The 18357-nt window shown below is 39.8% G+C and overlaps 1 protein-coding gene across 2 annotated transcripts in view; it reads right to left on the bottom strand.

The window, feature by feature from the left end:
- The window catches only part of PCSK5 (proprotein convertase subtilisin/kexin type 5), a 413215-nt gene that overhangs the window by 208108 nt on the left and 186750 nt on the right, over positions 1-18357 (bottom strand). For both annotated transcript variants that reach the window (XM_072959607.1, XM_031677228.2), the window contains exon 9: positions 13833-13933. In XM_072959607.1, coding sequence (XP_072815708.1) covers positions 13833-13933 — 101 coding nt within the window. The remainder of the gene's footprint in view (positions 1-13832; positions 13934-18357) is intronic.

Below are 18357 nucleotides of genomic sequence, written 5' to 3'. Positions count from 1 at the left end.
CTGGGCAAGTGGGATCTCCATAAAAATTCAATTGAGATCCACACACCAAACACCAAAATCAATTCTAATTGGTTAGATATGTAACACTGAGAAATGAAACAAGAAAACACTAGATGAAAATGGAAGTTGGTAATTAACAGATTTTGAGATAGGAAATGACTTTCTAACCTAAGAGTCTTAACTTGGGGTACAGGGATGATCCTGTGGTACTGCAAATCTCGTTATGTATGTTTGGACTCAATTTAGGGGGAAAGCATAAATAGTTCTCATCAGCATACAGAAAATTCTCCAGGCGGTACCAAAATATGAGGTATAACTAATTGAAGAATTTGTAGAGAACACATATATTTGATGGAATAGTTCTGAAATTTTAAAGATAAAAGCTTTCTATATCAAAACAGTATGAAGAACTTGAAAACAAATGACAAACTGATAAACTATTTGTAATAACTATGGCCAAGGGGGTAATACAGTAAATATATACTGATAAGAAAAATACTAACATAAAAGAACATTAGGTGATTTGTAGAGAATTCATAGCATTACTACTCTTTTGAGTGATTCTGCAACACAGTTCTGAAATTTGATTTGAATATCAATTCTTACAATCTAGGAATTTCTAACACCCAGTTTCCAACAAGTGAACAGAAACAGAGACAGCACCTACAAAACCCTGAAATCTTCTTTAATCTAATCCTGCTTGGTTGCAGGTTAGATAAAGCATTATTTGGCTAACAGTATTATAAAAAAACTAATAGGAAAGGACAGACAAAATGCACACAGAATCTGAAGGGAAAGCAATAGGTAGAGTAAAAATAATAAAGTATAAAATATTTTTAAAATAAATATATTGTATATGTTAAGACTATTTGGAACCAGAATTATAGTATTAGGAGTTATTACACCATTCAAGCATAAAAGTCACACAAAGCTGATTGTGTATAGACACTTCTGACTCTTGCATTTGTATTCTTTTTTAAAAAGAGCATGTATTATTTTGGTGATAATAATCTAATTTTAAAAATAGTTCCACTGCTAACAATATTTGTGGTTATGAGATTGCTCTTCCTAGGAAATTTCAGCATTGGATATTTATTTGATTCCAAGAAGTTAGGGGCAAATGGAATGGGTGGAAAATTGGTAGCTTTTAATTTTGCCAAATAAAGACAGCATCATTTCATATAATTAGGAACATTTTATATCAGAATAGTATATAATTTCCAAATAAGTCACTTAAAATTCTTTTTAACTAAAATACATTTTTATTAAAAAAATAACCTACAATACCATTATTATTCTCCTTTGCCTGGTGATCTTTGAACACTCTCACTAAACAGCATCTCTACAGACCAGATGGTCTCTGGGCAACCTTCCAGTGTTATGATTTCTCAGACAAACTGATAACAATTATTTTATGTTCCAGGTACGGTATTGCATGTAATTGAGAGTTTTAGCACAACGAAAATTATAAAATTGAATACATCTGCTATGGAAAACGAGGCTATTAGATGTCAACTCCAATGGCACCTAAATTCAGAGCAATGAATAAGAATTCAGCATGACTAATACAATCACTTCCATATCAGGCTCTCTCCAGGAAGCTCTCTGTAACATCCTTTCAAGTTGGTTGTAAAGGTTTCCAACAGCTAAATAACAAGCAGACTTCTCTGAGAGCAGATCTTAAATTTCACTCAAAATCCTCTTTCCTCCTCTCAACATTCCTCAGTTGCGTACCAAGCTTTTCAGATGAACTGGGGGTGTCCTGCCCACCGAAGACAGAAGATTTCAGTTTTTACTGTATTCTTTCCAAATGGATGAACAATTCTAATCTTTGACCTGATACCCAACCAGTTTCATGTACAGGCATATTTCTTGTAGGAATTAAAAAAAATTATAGATCATCCGGGCTTTTCTCCCTTTCATTTGGCCTTCTGTTAATGTACTTGGTCATGACTGCATCCCCACTGGATGAAAAAAGGTGAAACTTGGTTATTGTATAACTCACAAAAACCAAGCAAAAGTTGGATTACCTTTATGACTCCAGTCAAAATGCTGTCATCTCATTGATGACCTTGCCTTATCCTTATTTGCTATTATTCACCCTTTCTTGCTCTTACCCCACTTTCTGTTACAGCATTATCCTCCATTTTATTTTTTTCCTTCATAGCACTTAATGTCAGTGTTACTATCTTTAATCTATGAAATGCATGCTTTTTTGGAGCCACATGCAAAGCATCACATACATTTGTACCCAACATGCTCCACCATTCCTGGCATCTCTGGCATAGAACGTGCTTGTTTTGCTCATAGATGTGTTCTAGTTCCAAGCATCCTGCCAGACACATACGGAATCACATCACCACTATGGTGCTCAAGATTGTAACTGTGACTGTAAGCTGTATTACAACTTCGGAGACGTGAAAAAAATGTTTATTTCAAAATAAATGATTGTAACAAGCATGATTCAATAAATATTTCTTGAATGAGGTTAATATTTAGAATTAAGACTAAACTTGTTGGTATTATACGCCACTGACTACAGTTATCTGAATAGATACTGATCCATACTTCTGAATAATCAAAGAAAGCGTTCCTTCTATTCATTCATTCATTTTACAACTACTTGATTGCCTACTATGTGCCAAACAATATTCTTGCTGCTGGGGCTACTGCAGCGTACCTACTTTCAAGACAGCTTATAGGAGACGGGGAGGTTCTTGTGATCTATGGGCCATTTGCAATTGAATGATCTAAGTTATTTTGAGGACTTTGAAGTCTACATTTTTAAACAAGATTCTATGACTCATGCACACTAAAACTGAAAAAAGAATCTTTAAAGTATAGCTCAAATCCCTCTTTTGCAAAGTTTTTCTAAGTCATCCCTGTTCAAAATTTCGTCACCCTTCCCCATACCTGTAGCCCTTATACTTCAGAGCCGCCATTTATAATTAACCCTGCCTTGTTATGGCTCTGGTGGGTTCTGGTATCTCACTGCCTTGAGTTCAACTTCCAGATCTATCACTTACTGCCTGTGCAAGTTTCTAAGTCTCACCTTCCATACCTGAGATGTGGTGCTACTGCCTGCCTTCCAAGTGCTTCTTGGAGGATTAACTGAGATGACCAATGAAAGCACTCAGCTCAGTATTTGGCACAAAGATGAATTCAATAAAAGCTTACAGCTGTTTTTATTTTTCATCATTTAAAAATTTTTCCTTTTTGCACTCTTACACACTATTTCCACACTCAGTTGGGGCCAATGGCAAGAATCTTTTGCCTCATACACAGTATATCACAGTCAGATGTGCTGTGATCTTTAGTGGTTAGAATGACACTACCAGGCTTTGCAGGCATATTGTTTTTCTGGGATATGCAAAGAAAATAAAACTTCACTTCATCTTAGTCATGCGTATGATTACTCAGTAAGATTCAGAATCATCACGAACAGGATTCGTGAGTAAATGAAAACTTAATCCAAGATGGCAAGAAATAAACCAATCTTCTAAACACAAAATGTCTTTCTTTTTGTGTTGCATACTCTATTCCAGGTATGAGAGTTTATTTTACTGTGAATTTGTTGCTTTGAGCTTTTGACACATTAAATGCCATAAATGACTTGTTGGTGTTCAGGATGAATAAATCTTATATGCTCATGAAATGACATGCTTTTCAATCTGTCATTTATGTATCTCTTACTTACTTTTCTCTCCTATTGATGGCAAAATGTATTATGATTAAAATTCTTTACAAAGAGAGAGAGGAAGAATGCTGGAATCAGCTGAATACAAAAACTAGATGCTAGTGTCACTAGGAACAATTACGTTCTTCTGAACAAATGACACGAAAATGTCCTAGAAGTAAAAAAAATTATAGGTCAAGACAATGTGAGTACAGGCAAGGTTGATTCAAAACTCAGCCCAAGAACACTTAGTATAAAAATAGGTTTGAATTTTAACTGGGTTTCCACAGAGCTCAGGAATATATTTTAGAATCTTCAAATGCAAAGACAGTAATATTTGATGAAGCCATACAATGAGTCATTTTGCAGAATGTACCAAAATATGCTTTGATTAAAGTGATTAAGTAGCAGATTATGATATGAAACCATAATGAACCCAGGAAAAAAAGTCCACTTGTTTTTGGGGTGGGGGGCAGGCAATTAGGTTTATTTATTTCTTTAGTGGAGGTACTGGAGATTGAACCCAGGACCTCGTCATGCAAGGTACACACTCTACCACTGAGCTATACCCTCCCCCAGAAGTCCACTTGTCTTATTTCCTAGTAAGGAAAATTATATTTGATAGTATTTGGGCTGTTACCATAGACACTATCAAGAACAAAAATTTCCTGGCAATAAATACAATCTACACATCCTCAAGAGACTAAATTTAAATACTAAATTTTACAGGCTTCTTGTAAACCCCCTAAAACATCAGTAGATTTTCTAAGCAACTTTATGGGGTAACTGCATAAAAATTAATTTGCTACTAACACCCTATTTAAATTGAAAGGCATGGCAGTAGATGAGCAATTTATCATGGAAATAATTCTATAATCTTTATTTTCTTTCTCTTTTTAAAAATGTAAATTGTCTCAGTCATTTATAACAATCATAGTCTTAGTGAAAAGCATTTTCTAAGGATTAATTAACAAACTTCTGGGGAGATGATGCATCAAAGCACAGTAATTGTAGGAGAAATTTGGTCCAGGTCTTGTCACAAGATCTGCAGGCCCAGGGATCTTCTCCTACTGGGTATTGATGCTTCTCCCAATTTTCAGAATCCCATGGGAAGAATAAAGGGCACCTATTTCAATACATGGTATACAATCCACCAAAGCGTTCAGATGAGGAACTAGAACTCAGCCTTGAGTTTTTCCTTTTCCCCAAAGCACATTATCTAACTCTCCCCATCGGCTGGACCTGCAAAATGTACAGCAGATCTATCCATTTCTCTCTATCCCCATTTCCAGCACCTAGACCAGGCTACCCTAATCTCTTGAACTATGGTACCAGTTTCCAAAACGATTTACCAGTCTTGCTCTCACACCAGGACTTCTTCAAGGAGAATCTGGAATGATCTTTAAAAAATGCAATCAAATCATGTCTCCCTTCTTAAAAGACTCCCTCCCTATGGAATCTATCTCTATCATGCTTACTTACTATGATGCTGTGTATGAACTGGACTTTTCTAACCAACTCACACTAGCCATACAGATCTTCCTATTTCTCAAATCCAATATACTTGTTCCAACTGCGTGGTCCTTCCAACTGGCCCCTCCCTCTCCCAGAAAAGCACAGTCCAGTTCTTACAAGGCAGGCTCCTCACCAGGTTTCCGGTCTCAGCTAAAAGGTCACTTCCTCCAAGGTGTCTCTTGACCACTGTATGTAAAATACTCCCATTCCTCTGCATTATTCTACTCTGTTTACAGTTTTTCTTAGTACTTATCATTTGCTTTTTTAAGACTGTCTAACCAAACAGGTTGAAAATTTCACTTCTGTCAAGCCACCAATCAATTCATTACACCTAGTACAGGAACTGACAACCAGTAGAACATTAATACATGTCTGCTGAATGAATGAATGATTCCATCTAAGGACTATGTTAGCAACACCCATATTCTCTTTCTACACCTTTCAGAGCGGAGAAAAATGAGATTAGAAATTCCCTTCCAAAATCTCTTCTTCTACTCCTTTTTTTGCTAAACTTAAACTGAAAGAAGCTTCCTACGTTATGTTTTCTCAGAGTGGTATCATGGTTAATAGAATTCTCAGGCATAGTGTTTTTTGAGATGGGATTCTGGTCCAGGTGACAGAGAGGACCACTAATCATAGATAATGATATAATTGCTATGAAATTAGTCAAATCCCAGAGGATGCTGTAAAGACCCTTCCCACCCCCGATCTTGAAGCATTACTGTTTAGGTTAAATCACAAATTGGATATGAGACATTTCTAACACATGACATATGACACTTGAAAATGACATTTTATCAGCTATCCAAGGAAAAACTCTGGGCTTGCAATGGGGCTGAGAGCTACTCTTCTTAAGAAATAATCTTTATTATAACAATAATAAGAGCAAAATACGTTCAGTGAATAATCTCCTAATAGCTTCTATGTCCTCAGTTTAATCTCTGGGCAACTCAACCATCCATCAAGTTTCCTAGTTTCTCATCTCAGGAAGAGGCTGGAAAACACTCACTAAATCTCAAGATAACACAAGGTGAACAAGTCTGTTGACCAGGGCCTTTCTAGTAATAAAAAAACACCTTTGGAAGCTGCATCATTTTGAACCATTAACCATTAAGTTGAGTCCAGTGAAAACTGGCTCCTACATAATTTGAACTTGACAAGCGCTAGAGGACACAGTGTATTGTCTGTGTGCATGTAGACATAACAAAGCTATTTTCATGCACAGTCCTGGCAGAAGGCCCATGGTAACTGCTTTGTGGGTCTGGTTACAATTATGTCACTACAGGGAATAACCCAGGACAGTACATCCCTTCTCTGTCTGCTTGGCCTCAAGTGGAAATGTGTGCTGTTTTTACCTCACAATCCTTCTTTCCAGCTCTCCTCCCTGATTAATTTTCCTCACCCTCCTCAAGCTATACATCCCAACCATCCATGCCAGAAATCTTTGCTGACTTCTAAGCCCCAACTATAACACAAGACGTGAAGAACTCTAAGAGTATGTGAGAGGAAGGGCGTGTTCAGTGACTCCCTCTTTACCCTTGCACTTATACAGAACCTGGGCATATATGCCTGTATTCTCCCTACTTGTGCATGTGCTAAGTTCTAGTCGAAATAAATAAAACTCTCCTGAAAGGAAAGAGTTGGTAGGGCCCCTGCTATTTTACCTCCATAACCAAATGCCTCGTGCTCCCCGCCCATGGCCACATCTCATACAGCTGAATGTGGCCCTCGGGAGAATTTTTAATGGAGCGCTGTATACTGAAATGTGTTTTTAATTAAAACAAATCAAAGATGATAAGAAGAGTTCACAAACTATCAGGCCTAAGATAGTAACGCCAATGTTTTGGGATGTTTATGGCTATCATATTTACCCTATGCGGCCTCCCTTCAAGATGGTCAGTTCTAGAACTCTGAATCTCCTCAGTCTGTTACTTTAACTCAGTTTGTTAACTGTCAACTGTCTTAGGTATTAGCTTCTCAGAGTAATTGCATCCCAAGCATCTTGGGCAATTCTCTGTATTTTTCCAGCACTGAAAGGGTGCAGAGCTAAGAGAGAGATTATAACGAAAGGTCAAACAAAGACGCCACATGGTTGATGAATGAGAACTGCGTCAAATTTCTACAGATGGATTTTTCAGGTTTATAAGAAATGTAGATGGTAAGTTTAATTTTCTCAGAAAAGAATTTTCAGGTAGTTTTTTTGAAACGAAGAGCGTAAGATGTGAATCATCCTGTGGCTGAACAGGTCTTTAATTCTTCACACACTGACTGTTCCATGTTTCACATTATCCCTTCCACTGAAGGTCAAAGGCAAAGGGACTTCTTTTGGAAGCTAAAGGAGGAGGGAATAACACTGTGTCTTCATTTTACCCCAGGTTAAGCCCAGTTCTAAGGAATGGTAAGTAAACTTGGTGAGAGATGAGTGGAGGCAGTATGTGGGAGAAGTCAGTAATCAGTATCAACTGGAGGAACCAGAAGGTAAAAATAATACATTGTAACTGAATGTACCTCATAAAAAAATGTTTTTAATAACCTCATTTCCCTGGTATAAAAAATAAGAAGGCTGTACTGGATGGATTAATTCAATGTTTGTTTAGAACGGACCTTGTTCAAAACATTGTGCTTCAAGGTCCTGGAGGTTATCCAAGCGCCATGGCACTAATGTTCCAAGTCGGATCTTTGCATCTGATCACTTCTACTTTCATCCGAAACCTGCACCCTCCACCACCTTTCCTCCAAAGCTGTTCCACTGACTTTCTTAAGTTATTTGTGCATAAATGTTAGTGTGCATTTGCCCCTCCTAATGAGATGATAAGATCCTCTGAAGGTAAGTGACATACTTCACAAATACCTGAATTATGCCCTGCCTAATTCACTTAGCTCTTCCTAGCATGATGCTTTAAAAAATTATCTTTTAGTATACATTAGATATTGATTACATGCACATAAATAAAAACTGTAAGGTACAATCCTTAGTCTCAAGGAGTTGAAGCCTTGTTTGGAAGATAATACATACAAAAACAACTGTAGTACGAGAGTACTGCATTCTCTCTCCATAGCCTACCACCTGCGTTCTATCCATGCCTGCAGGGTATAGTCTATAAACCAGTGGTAATAGGACAAGTGAAACAGGACAAGATGAGCCCACCGAGGACTGTGTGTGGATGTATGCATGCATCTATACAGCATAGCGGGGGCAGCTAATGTTTAAATGCATCAGGTGTATTTCTAATACATACGGAATATACACACACAAGTCTAGAATAGATATCCATATAGAATAGAATACATATTATAGAACATACAGAATAGAATAGAACAAACTAACAGCTACCACCCCAATGTATTTTCTAAATTTACGTCTAGGTATTCTGGAAATTCTTTGTTTTTTCAAGCCTACTGAGGCTTGAACCCAGGGCCTCTTGCATGCTAAGCACACACTCTACCAACTGCGCTACACCCACTCCCCCTAGATCTAGATATATTAAGTGTTCTCAAAGGATGGTATCTCTGTGACCCTTGAGAAACGAAATCTGAGGAAAAGGCTTTCAGGTCACTTAATACAAAAATTTTTGGCAGATTTCCTTCTATCAGTTCTCCCTTTCTAAGTCCTAAATAATCTTGGAAATTTCTACCCAACGCAGGCTCTTTTATTTACCATCAAGTGTGTAACATTTCTTAATAGTGAGAGACATTTGCAATTCAAGGCAAAAAGGTTTTTTCTGTGAACTTGAAATCTGAATTTCTTGAGCTAATGCTGATAATTTAGTACATGAAATACTCCACTAAAACAGCTTTTCTTTGCTAATAGTTGAAGACTCAAGGCAGGAAAAATTTCAGTAAAACACAGTTTATGATTCTGAACATTTTATGTTTTTATGAATGTCAGTTATTTCAACTCTACTTTATAAACCATTTTATATGAAACATCATATGCTAGTAACAATTTTTTTCTTTCTACAGGTCTGGAGTACTGGTTACATACACTAGCATCAAGATACAAAACACCTTACAACTGTGACTCAGCGCTTTTCTAGGTTGCTCACTTAAAACTATTAGTCTTACTTCACTCTTTCTTCATTTAAGAAACCTGTTCCCAGGACACTCCGTTTCTTTCAAGTTTTTCAGTTACACTATAGAAGAAGACTATCGTTTTAGGTGTCTAAATCACCCAAATTATAGTTAGTTTACTTGTAATCAGATTATATATTTTCCATTCACTCAGCTGAAAAACAACAAAATTACCCCCAAATCCAAACAATAAAAATATTATCAACCTCTGAACCAATACATATGTGATGAGGGTACCCCAATGCAGAAACAGTTTTCTCTCCTCTCTTTTAAGATGCCAGTGTTTTCTCTTATTCTGAAATTGATCATGATTAGAAAGGAAAACATTTAGAGCTTCCTGCACCCCTGGCAACAACTTAGGGATCAGAAGGAAACTGTCAAATTATCAGAGAGGCAAAGTCATGATCAGACTGTCAGAGGTGGCTACAGGGCTCAGAGAGTCTCGGATGCAGGAAAAAAGGAAAGGAGGCAGTTTTTAGAAGAACTGAGAATCCTTCCCATCTTGGGAGTGGTACAATCTTACTCAAGTATCTGGGGTATGTTAGGGTGGAGATGGTTGAAACACCCCGTAGGATAAGGATGGCCTGGGAGTCCTATTAGTTATCACAGCAGAGTTAATTTCATTGAGGTCGGATAAGAGATCTGAACACTTTAAGCTTATCTATTTCTATGCTTTTTATTTGTTTTACTTTCCCCGTAGTTTCTTAAGAAGGTTTTCTGTTTTGTTTCGTTTTTGTTTGTTTGTTTGTTTTTAAGAAAAGCTCCAACCCAACCTTACAGCAGCAAGAAGAATCAGAACGCAGAAGAGTCAACAGTTGGAGTCCTGCTGATCCAAGCCAATCTGCAGATGCAGACAAACGCCTGGGCGTATGAAGGAAGCGGGCTGCGGGGAAGCTAAGAGGTGGGCGTTTTCCCTGAGTAAATATCGTAGTGTCATTAGGAGAAATGATGCATTTCTCCTTGCAGGGCAGGGAGAGCTGGGCATGCAGCTGGACAGGGACTGGCAGCCCCTGCCTGCAGCTTTTCACCTGAGCACTCAGCCTCCAGTTCCTCATCTGACCTGAGCAGGGGTGTGTATCTGCAGCGCTGGGCAGAGTCCCGGGCCATAGTCCTGCCCAGCTGTGGCTTTCTCTCTTCCCTCCTTACAAAAAAGTACAGTGGCCTCCTCCTCCCCCTCCCGCATCCCATTCCTTGTTTCCTCTTTCCTTGGTTTCAGTTACCCATGGTCAACCACAGTCTAAAAATATTAAGTGGAAAATTCCAGAAACAGACAATTCATAAGTTCAAATTGTGCGCCATTCTGAGCAGTATGATGAAATCTCACACCATCCTGCTCTGTCCCACCTGGGATCTCCAACCATCAATATCATCATGGCTTGATGATCCAGATCACCCAAAGATGACTCTCCTTCTGACGTATCATCAGAAGGTCAACAGTAGGCTAACACTACATCCCAACGCCCACATCATTCACTTCACTCCATCTCAAAACGTAGGCATTTTATCATCTCACATCATCACCAGAAGAAGAGCGAGTATGGTACAGTAAGACATTTTGAGAGAAAGACCACATTCACATAAATTTTAATAGTGTATTTTAAAAATTGTTCTATTTTTGGTTACTGTACATTTCTTACTGTGCCTAATTTATACATTTAACTTTGTCATAGGTGTGTATTTATAGGGAAAACACAGTACAGATAGGGTTCTGTACATGGTTAAAGGCAACCCCTGGGGGTCTTGAGACAGGGATAAGGAGGAACTACTAACGGGTTCTTCAACTTGTGAGACCAAAGGCTGACTCTCAAGATAGCAAGGTTGAAGTGTTGTTAAGAAGCACTAGTGGTGGAGGCTGGCGGACTGGGTGAGGTACACCTACCAGGGGTAAACTTAGCTTTAGAACACCTGTAACCTTGGTACTCTGTTATGGGAGCTCCTCACTACAATTTCCTAGTTTGAGATACTTTTTACTCCTGGCAGAGGTCCACTGCTTATTACTGCTCTTTTAACGTCAATGCCTGACCCATTCTTTTGGTACTCAGACCACTTTCTCCTCTTTCAGCTTTCCTTACAAAGACTGCCCTCTAGAACAAACCGAAAGAGTTGCAAGGAAAGGTTTATTCTTTCTCATCTTATCAGACTGTTTACTGTCTACTTGGGCCCCATGATTGAACTAGACTGTTTAAAATCTTAAAATACAGTGGATTTTCTATGTAAACTGTATCTTAGGACCTTCCTTTCACCCACATTTCTGGAAAAATCAATCTAAAAAAACGCTCAAAAAGCAAAGGAAAAGAAAACAGCCAGCTTTCCAATGCGTTCCCCAGCCCCAAAGTGGCCCCATCCAACTGAGTGTGCTTGAGTCATAAAATTAAGGATTTTTTATTTGACCTTAAACAATTATTGTCGATAATATTAGTGTTCTAGTAGTATTTCAAGAAACTGGGTAGCATGTGGTTCTACAGCCACAGTTACGATCCTTGGTTGCCAAATTTGAGATTATATCCTTTTCGAGGGGAATGGAGAGGTGCGGGATGAATTTCAGATTTTTTTTCTCTCTGCATTTTGTGGACAGGAAAATAGTCCAGAGAAACCACTCAGAATTTCAGAATGAAGATAATATATTTTTCACAAATCCAATTCACAGTCACCAAATTAAAAACACACACACCTTAATCTGCTGTCAGAACAGTCCAGCGAAAAGCTGTCAAGTGAGAAGAGGGCAAGTGCCAGTTCCCTGCTAAACTTCTAACACTTCAAAGGGTACAATATGTTGAAATGATTTAATACTTCATCCTGTCAAAAAGAAGGAAATCCAGACATTCACGGGAGCTTGAGTATCTCTCAACTTCAACGCTTAGGAGCAGGAGGCCACCAAAGACATGGTACCTGCTATGGTCTGAATATCTGTGTCCCCCCGAAATTCATATGTTGAAACCTAATGCCCAATGTGGTGATATGAGGAGGCGGGGGCCTCTGGGAGGTGATTAGGTCATGAGGATGGAGGGATCCTGAGTGGGGTTAGTGCCTTTATGGGAGACTCCAGAGACCTCCCTTGCCCTTTCCTTGTACCATGTAAACCCAGCTGGGAAGTGGGTTCTCACCAGACACTAAACCTGCTGGCACCTTGATCCTGGACTTTCCAGCTTCCAGAACTATGAGAAATAATTGTCTGTTGTTTATCAGCTACTCAGTTTACGGTATTTTGTTACAGCAGCCCACACAGACTAAGACAGCACCATATCCAGAGTCCGTGTTCTCTGCCTGCCTCAGTCCAAAGAGTTACACACGACACAGCAATTTACTGAATCCCTATTACACCGAGGCCCAACTGCCTTGCCATAGGCCACCTGCCTTACAGAGTCAGCTGTAAATGGTGGGAAGCCGTCTGTGTACTGAGAATGAAACCCCTATTCTTATTATCACCCGAGTCTCATCATGATTCTTTTTGTCTCTGCCTGTCACCGGCTATGGCTCTGTATCAGATGTAGACGAAAGACTCTATCCGCTCCTCCCTCGGGCAGAAGTGCAGGGCTATTTTTTGAAAAACACTTATATCCTTATTTCAGTTCTTTTTTGTTATGACCCTCTCACAGGGATGGCCTCAGAGTGCAGGCCCTCAGTCCCTTTTATAAAATCCCCGGACCAGGTGTATTCGGAGTTCACAATTTTTTCAGATATGGCATCCATCGCATCTATTACCCAAAACTCCCAGTGGGGTCCAAGCCAACAGCTCATCATCAAATTCATTAATGTTTCTGCAGTGACATGTATGAACTTTCCTAATAAATGAAACTGTAAGTAGCCTCAAATCAGTTCAGGGCAAGCACTGCCATCAAATGAGTTTTGGTGTCAAATCTGCAAAAACAACTTGCAGTTTTCTGGGCACTTTGGATTTTGAAATTGAGGGTAAGAGAGTGTAGATCTTTACTAGGCGTTTGAAGAGTTAAGACAAACTGATCTCTTGGTGCTTAGAGAAGGAAGAGATGGGACTCACTGTCATATAAGTACAACCTAAGAGCCTAAAGTAACCCGAGGGGGGCCTTTCAAAGGGATCCTTTAGACACCAAATTTGACTACATTAAACAGGATTCAAGGCAAGTGGGTTGCCTTCGTTTCTGGGCTCCTGTCATATGGCCTTGACTTTCTGTTCCCCAGAGTGAGTCTGTGACAGTGCTATTGCCATGGAATCTGAGCTGTTCTGCAGGGCAGGGGCCCAGAAGTGGGCTGACCTGACTGGTCTGAGACTCCCAGGAACATCCCCAGACTAGAATAAAAACCTCAACAAGGCAAGAGTGTTGGAGCCAACTGGCACGCTTCAACTATGACTCCACAATAAAGTAATTACACAGTTTGATTGTTTAAGAATATAAAAAGCCAAAAAAAAGTTGCCTTTTTCCTTAATACAAGGGAAAATGGTTTTCAGCCCTAGTCTTTGAAGTTTAAAAGGTGGACATGGGAAGACTGTATTCTGGGTTGTCGTGCTAGGAGTTGTACGCTAGGGAAGGGGTCAATTGTCCCTGAGATGAGGGGCTGTCGCCAGTGGAGACATATGGAGATAAAAGCTTACTTGGCTTCCAGGGCCAGGGCGATGATGCCTGCAGCCATGGGGGCCGAGGCTGAGGTCCCTGTGTGGTTGTCCGTGCAACGCTGCCTCAGATCCGTGGTGATCTAGAAGACAGAAGTGGAAAATTTAAGGCTCTGGGGGTCAATGTGAGTCACATGCAAGTCGAAAGAAATTTCCTCATAGAACTGGAATGGAGCGGTGTTGAAACTTGTTTTAAATGTCTGGTTCCTGCGCTCCTGTGACCGTATCACTTCCAGAGAATCGCCTGTGTAAATCAACTCTAAAAAGGGCAGGGTTTGGAAACTGGATTCCACTTGTGTTACAGCCAGGGTCAGGACTAAGGTGAGCCTTCGGTCCAAAGCATGAGGGCGGCGCAAGTCTCCTTGAGTTTTATACCCCGGGGACCTCACCTGCCTCACCCTAGTTCCAGCTCTAGTTAAAACTAAACTTCTTTCATCACCCCAACTTTTTAAATAATCAAACATGTTGAGCCAACATCCAGACACTGAGTTAAGTGTCGGCTGCATCAGAAATAAAAGCTCAGGGTCTTGCCTCTGCCCTCCCAGAACTGTCACCTTGGAATTACTTCAGATTTCAAGCAAAAGATTTGTCCTGCCATCGCAGGAACATTTACTTCCGGGCACATTTTAAGAATGCACTAAAATTTACTTGGATGAACCATGACTTCTTCATAGATTTAACCCAAACTCTAAAAACAAGGTTGCACCCAGTGTACTTGACATGAAATTACAGCCCTAAGTGTATGTTTGTATATTACAGGGGATTAGCCATTTTTCCATTTTTAAAAATCTAAATGTACAAACTAGATCATTTCTCCCTCTTGGCTGGAATCCAGTTCACTCCAGCTCTGGCTGAATAGCAGGCCCATCCACCGGGGCAGTGTTTCTCAACCTTTGTTTCAGGATCATTTCATGAAGGAGAAGAAATATTAAATGTTGATTCTCCACTGACCAGAGGAATAAAGCACTATGGTATAAGATTTTGCAAACCACTGTAATATCTAAGATGTAAAAAAGCCTCCCTCCTGACAGGAATCCATTTTTGTCTCCTTGGGGCTGATATCCCTGCGGCTGGGAAGGTACAAGGCTTGTAAAATGATCTAAGCAATCTTGCTGTAGTTACTGGAAGAACTTGGTAAAGCTTTCTCAGGCATCAAGACAAATATATTGCCCGTATTATAAGAAAACTGAGATGAAAGGTCAGCAGAAAGGTCAGCGCAGGGGGACAGAGGTGTCTAAAACAAAGCCCTGCTGTTCTAGGGTTCATTCTTCAAGAGAAGTATGCAGATGAGCCAATTTCAAAAGAAATTGGAGCATCACTGGAAGAAAGCACCGCGTAACTCCTTAGAAATGAGTCCTCCCCTAAAAGTCTCCTCAGTGTCATGTGAGGATGTCTGAGGGACATTTTAATTGTCTGTTAACGAATCTAGACTGACATCCTGGTGATTTAGTTTCACACGAGGCCATCAGTACCTACTGTCTTTTCTTTATTCCATTTTACACCTCTAATGTTACCAGATTATTCATACCAGAGAGGCGCCAATACAAAAGAAGTGGGAGAAGGAACAAAAATATGGAGAACCACACAGCGATGGTGGTGGGAGAGAGATGAGCCTTGCACTTCTTTTCTGAAGTAACTGAATGGATGCTGTGTGAGAGCCCAGCAGTGTGTCGGCAGGCAGGGGGTGCTGTTTCCAGATTCAGACTTGACCGCCTAGCCATCCTGAGCCTCCACAGAGGATGCCTGCAAGATGTCTGGGTAAATAGAGCCCTGCCTACTTCCACATTAAGAAACGTCTGGGATTTCCAGGGAGAGGGTTAGCTCTGTAGTAGAGTGCATGCCTAGCATGCACGAAGTCCTGGGTTCAATCCTCAATACCGCCATTAAATAAATAAATAAACCAACCTCATTACTTCTCCCACTAGATGACGTTGCTAATGATGATGATGATGATAATAATAATAAAAATAAAAAATAAAAGTGTTACTAAAAAAAGAAATAGAATTAGACATAAAATAAATCACTTAAAAAAAGAAATTTTCGAGACTTTCAATTGGTGACTTTTAAAAGGTATTTTTTTGTTGGGGGGTAACAACACATAACATAGATTTACCCTTTGAACAATTTTTAAGTGTACTGTACAGTATTGCTAATTATATGTACAGTGCTGTACAGTAAGAGATCTCTACAACATTTTCATCTTGCACGACTCAAACTCTATCCATTAAACAATTCCCCACTCCTCCCTTTCCCCAGCTCCTGGCAACCACCTTTCTACTTTGTGCTTCTATGACTGTGACTATTCTAGGTACTTGATATAAATGGAATTGTACAGTATTTGTCTTTTTGTGATTGGCTTATTTCACTTAGAATAATGTCCTCAAGGTGCATCCGTACCATAGCACATGGCAGGACTTCCTTCTTTTTAGGCTGCATGATATTCCATTGCATTATAGAGCATATTTTCTTTATTCATTCATCTGTCAATGGCCATTTGGGTTGCTTCTACCTCTTGGCTCTTGTGAATAATGCTGCAGTAAAGATGGGTGTGCAAATATCTCTTTGAGACCCTGTTTTCAATTCTTTTAGAGATATATCGAGAAGGGGGATGGATGGATTGTTAAAAAATGATTTAGATTTCGTTTGAAATTAGGGCTATATGTGCAGCCTTATTTTCTAAAGGCCTGGTCCCTAAGTCAATGCATCAACACCCCAGAAGCAGCCTGTTTCCAGGTCTCCAGATACACTGTTGCTGAGAGATGGCCTTGCCTGCATTCTTCTCTTTTTACCTCACCCTCATGGTCACATGCCTTTGCCAAGTTTTTTTTTTTTTTTTCAATGACTTGTGCCTGGATTCAAGATTCTTAATGATGTTTTCCTACTTGGCTCCCTCTGCTTATTCTTCAGCTGCACCAGACACTTTCAGTGCACAGAAACAAATTCAGAATAAACACTCCAAGTGTGTGTAGCATTTTTGAGTCTAATAAGTAACGACCTCAGCCGGCCAACCTCAAACGTGAACAATAAAAATTTTATGATGTTGGGTTTGCCATAGGAAAATGCCCCATCTAAACAGAGTCGTGATACAAACTTAAATTAAAAGCTACTCAGTACTTTTATATATAAACACCAATTTAGCATTAAATGCTGTTAACATAGGAAAGCTTGTGGAATTCCCTATCACCATTATTGTGCTTTTCTTTTCTCTTTTTTTCAATCAGTTAAACTAAATGAAACTTGAGTAGTGAGCAGGGGCAGGAAGGGAGTGGAGCAGAAAGGTGATGGAGAAGGGGGAGGTGAAAAGGAACGGAGAAGGAAAAGGAACACCTCCTCGCTCCCTTCTCATCCTGCTTAAGTGGAAATTCCAGCTGGGACATTTCAAGAGTTACTGTCAGTGGTGGAGATATTCAGGTGTAAATTACTGGAAAGATCTAAGGCCGGGTTTTCATCATTAAGAGAAGCCACAGTATCGGGAAATTTTTATGTCCATCTTTAGAAAGAAAAGGCAAAGACCACCAAGGAGCATGCAATCTTGAAGAAAAATGATGCTCCCCAAACTGGAACCACATGGGGTAAATCGATTAATCACAATGCACGCATGCAAAATCTGACAGTGTAATTTAAAGGAGAAGTTGCATTCAACAGTCAGCCCGCACCGCATCATGGGGTGGGGGGTTTCGAGATTTGATTTGTGAAAACGGCACAAGAAAGCACTTTCATTTTACAGCATGTCTCGGAGTTTGGTTTTGGTCCTGCTGGCATATCTCGCAAGCTCCAAATTCCCTAAATTCACTACCCAAATCAGAAACAGAATTTTCCTCCACGGAACTTCTCAGATGGCTCCAGAAAATATCATTCCTGTCCATCAGAGTGAAGGAAACAGGAGATGACACCAGGCCCCTCGCCAGATCAAAGCTGTCTTGATCAGCAAATCAGATTTTCAACCTGTCCCAGGCTGGGCAGCAGATGGGCTTTTGGCCGCGGCAAAGTTAGGGGTGTCATCTTTGTTTGGTGAGGAGGGGCGGGTGTTGATCCGGTCGCGTCAGGCTTCCCCTGAGAAGAACCATCACTTTTTCTCATCCTAAGTTCTTATTCCTTAATATTTCACATTTCACCACTTGGGCGGTTGGATCTTTTATTCTAGCCTGTTGATGTAACTCTCCAGGGAACCTCAGATCAGACTGACTCTGGCCGTAAATGACAAACCTTGGTAGCAACCCACAGTTAAGAGCTTCTACCTCCCTGATACTGTGTGATACGTTTTATCTGGAAGGTGCCATACTGTCCCATATCTGTTAAAAGAGCAAATGAACGGATATTTTTAAAACACGGAATGATTCCTCTGTCTGTTAGGTTGAATTTGTTTCTGGCGTTGATTTGGATTTGGATTAAAAAGGTGCCAAAAAAAAAACCAAAAACCTGTTTCAGACACAGCTATGGAGGATAAGGGAAGAAATTAAATCTCAAATGTGTGAATGAATAAAATACAAGTTGATTTATTAGGCAC

This window comes from Vicugna pacos, chromosome 4 (genome assembly GCF_048564905.1).
Source record: "Vicugna pacos chromosome 4, VicPac4, whole genome shotgun sequence".
Taxonomy (NCBI): Eukaryota; Metazoa; Chordata; class Mammalia; order Artiodactyla; family Camelidae; genus Vicugna; species Vicugna pacos.
This window is presented reverse-complemented; position numbering and strand designations above follow the sequence as displayed.